Genomic DNA, 10,561 nt, shown 5'->3' with positions numbered 1-10,561 from the left:
AGCGGAACCGTACGATGAAAGTTATTAATTTCGCGTTATTAATCGGTCGAGAGCCGTGTAATTTTGTTACGTTGCCCCTTTAAGGGTTATTAGAGAAACAGCTGACAGCGTGAATGCTGGTGATGGTGAAATTCCAAACAGGAGGAGGAAAAATTGAACTCACCTCGTGGAAATTTGTAGTTTACCTTGTGTGGAAATTTTAATGGAGTTTTTCAGGGAACAAGAGTGCACGATAGATTGCATTTTTATAGGGAAATATAATGCGCATGTAATAAGAGATTTGTTGAATAATAGGGTACTAAATTTTGTTTTATATACCTTGGTTTTGCTATAACTAATAAAAATCTTGTACAGATTGATAAGGTGAATATAATCCCGAGTGTTCTCTACCGCGGTTTAATAAAATTTTATGAAGAAAGATACTATAGAAAGATCCAACTTCTCTCTTTCTTATTTTTTAAAGTAAATTCAATGTATAAATTGGATATTTCTTAATATTCATCTTCTCTATATTTTCTGAATGATGTTTAATTATTCATCTTTATAAATTGCAAAATGAATAATTTCTATAAACAAAGTATCATTCATTAGAAAATCAATAGAAGTATATAAATATAAACAAATTTTCTTCGTTATATTTCATTTAGGTTTACCTAAGAAAAAGAAAATATTATTTTTTGATAGTTTTTCAAATTTGATTTGGTACTTTTTCAACTTAGAAATCTTATCCACACGGATATTTGCATTTCTAAATTTTTGTTTCTTCATTGATTTCTCTTTCCATACCGAATATCTAAAGACATCTCATTACGCGCAAAATGAAACGAGATCGAAAATTTTACTTTGCCATTTTTACTCGATATTCTTACCTCGAAATCCGTGAAGGCTTTGTAGGTTAGGATCAGGCAACCGCCGAAGAATAGACAGGTGGCCAGATTTCTAGTGTCGGCCAACGAGGCAACCAAAGGAACGGATCCCATCTGCCAATCATGAGACAGCGTCGCTGGACAAAGTAATAACCAACAATGCAGGGCTGCCAGATAGCAAAACGTCAAGAATCTGAAACGAAAAAACGCGAGTTGTTCTCGTTAACGACCTCGATACGAGCCTGATCGATACTGATGGAAAGAATAAATGGAGGTAAAAATACAACATTGATATTTCGTACGAAAGATTCTGGTTTGCATGATTTTCGCGAAGTAATCGCATTTCGCTGCGATGCTTGTGTCCCCGCCATGCTTCTGGCACGTACAGCTTATTACTATCCGAAAACGTCAATCACGTGTCGCTGGAGTGCTTGGTCGGACGTGTCAAATCCAGATCTCTTGGGACCGTACGTTAAATAGAACATTTTGCATGAATCCTTTTTTGCTCTAATTACGAAATTAATGCATATTTTATCTTACTAAGTACCTTGGATACGAACGGAATTTTTGCATTCTCCATCCTTGTTCTGCGCGATCAAATTAAAATGCTAATAAAAAATTAAAACGAACATCTAATCAAACTAAGAACAGTGTAAAATATGAATTTCTCTCTTTCTCTCTTGAATTTCGTTATTATTTTATACGTAACAATTTATCATAATTATCAATATAATATAATATATACATATTCTAAAGAAAAGAATATTTTCATTAAATTAACCGAGTTAACCAAGTATATTTTAAAACTCCGTTTAAAACTCAGGACGCAAAGCTGGATCGATTTCAACGATATTCAAAGCATGCACTCGATTCATGAATGCATTGAATACTCATAGTTCGTAATCTCATCATTCCACTCAAGCAATTATCTTCGATACTCGAACGATCGCTCAATTCAGCCATCCCTTTGTATTATGGCTAGAAATCGATATCGCCTATCAACGATTGCCTGTTGACCACGTTGTCTAACCTTTTTCCGCGGCCATTTTTTCTTTTCTCATCGCAGCTTGCTCAACATCTTCTCTTTTTTCTCATGTATCCCGCCCCTCCACGGTAAATTCGTCGACGACACTTTGCGGAAACGAGGAATATTCGCGGTTCGTGCCGTTCGATTGGAGGCGACGTTGAAGAGGTCGAACAACGCCGTTGAAGAGCCGACCTCGAATGCTGACGCCGGGCTTCTATTTTCCTCGCCATCAGCATCCACCGATATAATCACCGATATAATGGCTGGGCGTCCCGTGGCCAAGTATCTCAGCCATCTTCGAGGAGGTTAGCCTTAGTGTATCGTCGCGCCTACCGAGCGGCTTACTCGGCAACTCTATTGTTTGGTGTATAGAAGCGAAGCCACGCGATGCGCTCTTAAATATTCGCCAAAGATCATTAATTTTATCGTCGTTGTGTTATTTTTAATTGTTGTTTGATGAGCTGTTATCAGAATTGAAACGTCATCAGATGGATAATCTGTGTTGTTAGATAAAGATTCTAATCTGTTGGAACAGTTGGAAAAATTATTTGTGATTTGATGGTTCGTAAAAACATTTTGGAAATGTCATTTAGAGGAAGAATCATAGTAGCATAGAAATTATTTTGAAAAATTTATATCTAAAGATATCTTTTAAATAATTATGAAATGGAAGATCTGAGATTTGTTATTATGTAAAATTGTAATACAAGTTATATTGAAATACCTATAAAAATTTATTATGAATAACTGTGAGATACTAAGTTGAGATACGTATATGTATGAATTTTATAATTATTAATATAAAAAGAAATATTTCTTAAAATTATATGAAGTATATCAATATCTTTTTGGGAATAATTTCATTTCGCAATATCTCAACTTTGATTTAGATTTAGTTGGATCATTTCTGAAATGACACGCCAAATATTATGCTGTTTAACGTGTCGCTATACATACAGATAATAAGTTTCATATATATTCCGCTCATTTTCTGAATTTAATAATGACGCATATTAAGCAATGTGTATATTACATTTGACTTTATGACAGGATATATTGTATCTGGGAGATACGATTATTCGAATAATTCGTAAAACAAAAGAGGAAATATGAAAAGAGAAAGAAAGGAAAAACTAGAACTCTTCTTTTTCGCATATCGTTAGTTTAACAATAGAAAATTCATCGTATTTGTTGCAATAGAAGAGTCTTGCTTTGAATTATCAACATTCTACAAATGAAATGGCATAAAAACATATATATTCATCATATTCAAATACACAATCCTGCACTTGATTAGATATACTGTACTGGAATGCAATTAATAATCCACAGTCAAATAATTAATAAAATTTAAAAACGTAAACAGAAAATTTCTATTCAATACAGAAGTTTCACAGTAGTTTTTTTCGGTTGTACAATAAGCAAGTACGGGAACAATGAGCTACTTCCAAAGTACACAAGCCAAGTTTCTCATCAGAAGAATTATTCCATCAAATTACAATTTTATAAGTTTCACATTAATCTTTGATTTTTAGTTACGAAACTTCTACCTTAATATCGAATACTTATGTAACGCTTTGTTATATAAGATGCGCTTTAGTCTCCTTTTTGTTGAAAGTAGAAGAAATAACGAAGAGAAAACTCATTTAAATATGTATTGTCGTTACGTTTCAGGGTTAAAAATCAATAAAAAAAATTCCTTTCCTCGACGAATTTATAACGAATATTCTTATATCTGTAATTCACCAAATTCATACTCAAAACTTGAAATAAATAAAGAACACGAAACTTCTTTTCAATCAGCATTCAATGTCAATATTCAGTCAAAAATGATCGTCATTTTCATTCATAGCGACAGGATTAAAAGTCATTTTGCATCAATCAAGTAGTTTTGTAACCGAATTGAATGCCGGTAGCATTATGTGCTAAACAGCAACGAAGGATATGGAACATGGTACACGGGATACACGGCGCGGCGTCCAGAACTGCATTGCGGTACACTCGACTTCCTGCCGAGTAAAGATGACCTTCCGACTCAACTTCCGTCCACAGTAAACCGATCTCAGTTTGACCTCGTACAACGTGTCTTGTATTTACCCTTTCGAGGTGGTATTTCCTTAATTTTCAACGTTCCATATTCCAACTAATCCTTCAAGTTTGCTCTTGTTTCAAGACTAAATGGTACGATGAATATAATGGCGAGATATCGTGTTACATTTCTTAGGATGGTATGAGTCACGCCACTATTAAATTGGAGGAATGATTTATATTGTTATCTCTAATATAAAAGCTGTATAATAAAGCTTAAATAAGAAGCTTCACTTTTGCGACAAATTTTGAAATGAAGTGTCTTTGTGTATGAAGAAGGGAAATCTAATGATGTAAATTGTTGTAAAGTTTTTGCGGGAGAATTTTCAATTTAATTCTGAAATTGGTGCAGATATGCAAACAATTCTGAAGATGCTACGAACAAAAATGGAATCGCAATGGAATAGATTCGTGTAATTTTAAGTGAAATACAGATGAAGAAAATTTTTGAAATTTCTATTATACTAGTGCAAAATCATTAGCACTAAGTCTAGTGAATAACACCTCCTAAAGATCGCTTATCTTGAATATAATAAAATTTAATCTGAAAAGCTTTTCATAGAACTGTTCTTAATCTTGGAGTAAACGAACGATGCACAAAGCAAGACTGTTCAATGGGTTGTTTTTGTTTTACAGATGAAGATAGATGAATATAGACGGAATTAACTATAAGTCCAATGAAACGGACAGCTCTTTTATAAGATTTACTCCATTTTGTGGAGAAATTGTTCTTTTCACGGGAAAAATGAACTGAACGATTGCAATTCTGTTGTTCTTTTCATGACATGCTTTATAATTAACGAGTTCGCGAAGTGATATATGAGTTCTTTAATTACCAGAATTATCCATTGAAATAGAAAAAAACTGTTGCTGTATTAAATTTTAAAAAAGATTCTTAAAACGTTGAAGCATGGATTGGAAAATCAATATTTCGATTTGATTCTTCTATAAACATATTATAGCCGTTGAAAGAGTAACTTGCAATTTGTAAAAAACAAGTTAATAAAATATTGGAATTCTTCTTTCTTCCCTCGGTAGAAAACTATTTTCGCCGTTTCATCGCGAAATCCTCGCGAATATTTAATCAACACGAGTTGAAGTATACCGTATAACGAATTTTCTCGCATAATATTACATTTTACATAAGGTGAAAGAAAAAATAATGGATTGCAAAGTTAAATGAATACAGGAAAAAAATTTGAATACCTTCGAAACTCTTTAAAGTAATTACAAATCTTTATCCGCGTAGATATTCTTACTAGATGGAGTTTCCTTTCCATTAAATCTCCACGGGGCTTGCACGAGCGCCATTTTCAGCATCCAGTATTAAACACGAGTACTCCGTCGTAACGCTTTAACAATGCGTCTGTTCTTCAAATATTACGTTCTCGACCCCGTGCCAAACCGCACCGCCATATATTACCCACAATGGCGCGGAAGCACGATACACGTAGAACACGCAGGGGACGAGCAAAGATTTAGAAGGAAACACAACGACTGTTTACCCTGGTTAACTCTTCGCTACGCAGGAACGGGGGAAAGAATTTTCGGTGCAAACATTCCTCGCATCGGGGGAGAATGAAGCCAGATTATATTCCTCCATTCTCTTTTCTCTCTTCGAAGAGATTAATATTTAAAGGCTCTCCGATATGGAAAACGCTTCGAGTACGCCCCCTCTATACCTCAACGATCTAAAATCTTTATGGAATCGGCTTGATACCCGTCAAGGAATTTCACTCTATACGGAAATTCTTTCGAGAATATTGAATTTAGTTAAAGTGTGTTCGAAGTTAATTAAATTATATATACAACTATTTATTTCATTATCGACAATCGCTCTATTTTAATATGTATTGATCGACGGTTGATTAATTTGATTGAACGTGGGAAAAGATACATTGAATTTTGAGGGAATATGCTTTTGAACGATAATAGGAGTGTTTGTATAGCAATAGATTTAATAGATAATGAATGAAGATTCAAATAAATCACATTCGATTCAATTCTAAGAAAGTTATTTTAAAACTTGATCGAAAACTATTTGCCAGAGATTGTATCATTATCTCGATAATTTTACCAATAAACATTTCACACAATAATCGAAATACTCAGGAGACAGAAATTAAAAAGATTTCGCCATAATGAAACATGGAAAATTTCATTGAATAGAATATCGTGTATATAATCCTTTATATCACCACTTTATTATAAAAAACACCAATACTCCATTCCAAGAACGAATCACCAGAACAGAACAATAATTCCGAACTTTTCACAATTTTAATGGATTTATATGATATTTCCAGTATTCCATCTCAGACATATACACCGTTCATTGATTTATTCGATATAAACATAAACCACCCTTAATTCTCGATATACATACGGTGCGCGTACACCGACGGCCATCACTCGCTTTTTATCACCGACATTCTAATTAATGTCCCCTGCCGGTGATAAAAAGCGAGTGAAGCGAAAGGGTTGCGAAAAAAAAGAAAAAAAAAAGAAACAATGACAATAATGTATTCCACTCGAGAGGCGATCCCTTCCCTCCTCTCCGGCGTATCATTTTTCTCGGCCTCCATTTTTATTTTCGTCGACATGATTAATGGCTCCGGCCGAGCTTAAGAAGCGTACACGTTCGGGATGCAAGGAAGAAAGGCTGGCCCGAAACGTCAAAATAATAATTCGGTGGTATACATCAAGCGTACGTGTCGTTCGTGAAAGTGGGCGAGGGATTTTCTTCGGACGTGGAGGGACGTTTTTACAATTCGTGGCTGACAAGTACGTTCACGTGTACGTACACGCGGCCGTGATTTTTTGCGAATACGCCGGCCGGATATTGCAGGGAATGCAGCCGCGAATACCAGGGGGATTTATAGGCTTTTACTCGTTATTTGGAACGGATGCATATTGTTGCGCTCGCTTCGCGCCACGTATGAATCAAACGCGCATGGAAAACGAAACGTGGAGGAGAGGGAGGGTGGGTGGACGAGCGGAAATTGATTTATTAGGACTGAATAAAGGTCTTAACTCTTATGCGGAAAAATTTTTCGAGAAACTGTGGAAGAAATGTTTTAGAACAAAGGAGTGGGTTATTTATTTTAGCGTTCGAACAGTAATCAAGTAGGTTTAGTAGAATTTAGTATATCACACTCGTATAAGTTTGAAAATATAATTTTCGTAATAATTTTAGCTTCCTGTTTATAATTTAAATTTAATAATAAGAGTAATAGAACGATTCGAGTGATTTTATTTCCGAAAAACTTGATTGTAAAAATAAAAAGGTAAATTATAAGAAATATATTATTTCTGTTAAAAGCTATTGTCTTCCTGTGAAACTTATCTCGTGGATATTTCATAAAAATATTGTCCGAATATGAAATATTACAAATACGGAAGAAACAATTTTATATATTAAATATTTTATGTTTAAATTTATACATGATTTATAAACATGCCACTTTCTTGATATTAATTAATTGGATAAACGCTAGCAATTTATTAATAATTTCTTATAGCTCTGAAAAGTAATCGTCCCTCGGATTAAATAAATCCGTAATTTAAATTTTTACAGTTTGACAAGTATATTTTAAGGGAAATGTTTCAAAAGTCCAGTGTAGTGGAAAATAAGGAAAATAAAAAAAAAAAAAAAAGAAAAAAAGAATGATGTACACACACACACACACACATACACAATAACTACGGCGACACGCGTTTGCAAAATTTAATTTACTTGGAACTTGAATTGCGCACGCTGGTGAAGATTTAATTTAATAAAATCTTTCGTGTCGGCGGGGGGTAAAAATTAAATTCTTTTGTAATAATTCGAATATCAGAGTTCAATTGTATGCAGGTATTCGCAGATCGTGCGTCAATTGTGAAATTCTTTTCAAACGTTCTTCTCGTCGTCAAATTATTAAATCAAATTTAAAATACTGAGGGAATTCCGTTTAACTTTTAACTACATCGATAGAATCGTGCAATTTTAATTTAATACAGAGCATGGGATGAAACATCTGTGTGTACAGAGTGACGATTGTAAATTTTCTTCATTAATAAATCTCGATTTCTTGTAAAATGAAATACGAGAAATTCTTTTTTTTTTTTAATGATTTCTGTATATATACATATATTATTTATTCGTGGCTCTTGATTTTAAAAAAATCGATGATGATTTAGGTGAATTTCCTTGCAACACGGTACACAAATAATTTCGTGAATTATTGCAAGACTGATGCAATCTTTCGAATTTTAATAAAAGTTCGTATATGCAAATATGCAAATTGTAATTGAAAAATGATTTTGAGAGAATGGAATCTTCAAAGTTTCATAATTTTCTTTTTATAACAAAGCGAGACGTTGATCTCCTCGAAGATATCTCTCAATATTTCAATAAAAAAATATATTATATATATTTTTTACGTATAATTATGCATATACATATATTCACAATTTCATTGAAACTAAAATTATCAAATTGGAAGAATTTCCCTTTAAAATAACATCTAAACGTTCTAACGAATCATATAAATTATTTTATCAATATTTAAAATGAACCAGTGAACCGAAACACTTTTTTTTCTTTTTTCAAATTTCCACTTAAAAAGAGACATAGTTTTAATCAATCTCACGCTTCCAACATTAATAACATTCGAAGAGGAGACTGAACTTCTTCTGGAAATTCCGCCATCAAGACGGTTTATGCGATACTACACGCGAACTCGAACGTGTCGATTAGAAAGGGAAGGAAGAAAGGAAGGATAATCGCGAGGGATACAGCCACAACGTAACGCAAGAAATAATGTTTATCGACAATATTTTACGGTATTCGCAGTGCAATGTTTATTTTTAAAGAACATGGAGAACCACACCCCTTGTTGCATTTCCCTCCTATCGTTAAACTCGATTGCCATTGAGGGAATAAGAGTATGAGTTACACGGAAGGTTGGAGAGCTCTAACAGGTAGCTTTCCAGTGGATTCGTTTGAAATTGGAATACAAATCGGGAAGCAAAACGAAGAGGTATTCCCGACACGTACCCATATTATGAGCCCGGCCGTTTTATAGTAGCAAAATTTGAACAATGAGCGAAGCTATTCTCCAAAGTAATAAACGTACGTTGTGCACCTTTATTACGACGTATTAGCATTCAAGCGGTTATATCATTCTTAAGTTTCATAGACCGTGTATTCAACCATTTCTGAAGATGTATCATGACTACTCGGCATCTAACGGGTTTAGCTAAAACAGATAAATAAGGAAGAGACATCAGAGAGATATTGCTCTGGAATATTTAAACCTCTTCGTGATATAGGGTAAAGTACGTACTTACATGTGTGTGTGTGTGTGTGTCTGTGTGTGTATACCTGGAATTGCCTCGATGCACTGCGAGGAACGATTTTAGCGAAAAATGTTTCGGATAAAAGTTGAATTGTTTCGAGTGAGCCACACAGTGAAATTTTCGAACTTTTTCCTCTTCCATGAGCTTTAATACATTTTATGAAACATTAAAAACCTTCTTGTTTATCGAAACCAAAAATGGGATAAAAATTTGAAAATCAACAACGGGATTAATGTTCTAAATTAACGTTTTTATTCGATTTCAGTGTCTCCAAGTTTTTCCAAATTCATAAATGGATAATGTTAATTTAATCTTATCAAAAAATTTTGCAAATTTATGATAATAATTATTGATAATATTTACAGACACAAGTACATAATATGATGTTTAATTCTTATTTTTTCATGCCATCAATTGTACGTCTTTCACTTTTTTATTTACATTCAAATTTACAATAAATATGATATTATAGAAATAATTAATGATTTTTTTAATTATTAATCTTACAAATTATCATTATTATTTAATTCGATTAATTATTCAATTACTCAATTTTTTGATTCTGTTCTTCCATATTCGTGAAGAGAGTTTAGAGTCTCAAGTTTAAAAATCTCTACCGATTATCTCGTGAAGTATAAATCATCGCAATTGATATCTGTGAGACACCACGATTACAAGATTTGTTATGATACGATCCATTTCGAATTATGGAATCTACTCGAGAGTAGCTGTCATCGAACAATACTGGACGTCCACAACTTGTAGCATGTAATATAATGCAGGCTCGTAGAAATCGATACGAGATATCCCATGCATCGTGTAACCAAACACTTCGTATTCCATTTCCATAGAAATAGATATGGAATACAATAGATCCACAGAACATAAAGTAGGGACTTCATAACAACTCGTCGATAGAAAATATACTATGGAACGCGCAATGTTGAGCTTTATCAAAGTTACTTTAGTGACCCATTTCAGATACGCATCTTGTATTATATGCAATAAAAGGGATCAGAATAAGATTATTAGCTCTTAGTCTTGATATCACATGCAGGCCTTAACATAGCTCGAGAATCAAAATGGTTATTTCAGCTTGATTAGAAAGAAATAATTCCTTTGATGTTACAATTCATTTGAATTTCAGAAATAATGGCCTTGAACGTGAATTAATCGGAGAAAGTTGATATGGTTTTACTTTCGTATTTGGACCATCATATTAGTTCTAGGTGAAGAC

At 33.4% G+C, this 10,561-nt stretch overlaps 1 protein-coding gene across 1 annotated transcript in view; it reads right to left on the bottom strand.

The window, feature by feature from the left end:
• LOC107995255 (protein O-mannosyl-transferase TMTC1) overlaps positions 1 to 10,561 on the bottom strand; it is a 282,680-nt gene that overhangs the window by 70,326 nt on the left and 201,793 nt on the right. The window contains exon 7 of the mRNA XM_062075856.1: positions 870 to 1,059. Within this exon, the coding sequence (XP_061931840.1) occupies positions 870 to 1,059 (190 nt within the window). The remainder of the gene's footprint in view (positions 1 to 869; positions 1,060 to 10,561) is intronic.

This window comes from Apis cerana, linkage group LG6 (genome assembly GCF_029169275.1).
Source record: "Apis cerana isolate GH-2021 linkage group LG6, AcerK_1.0, whole genome shotgun sequence".
Classification (NCBI taxonomy): Eukaryota; Metazoa; Arthropoda; class Insecta; order Hymenoptera; family Apidae; genus Apis; species Apis cerana.
Note: the sequence above shows the minus strand (reverse complement) of the source record. Positions and strands in the feature narration are given on the sequence as shown.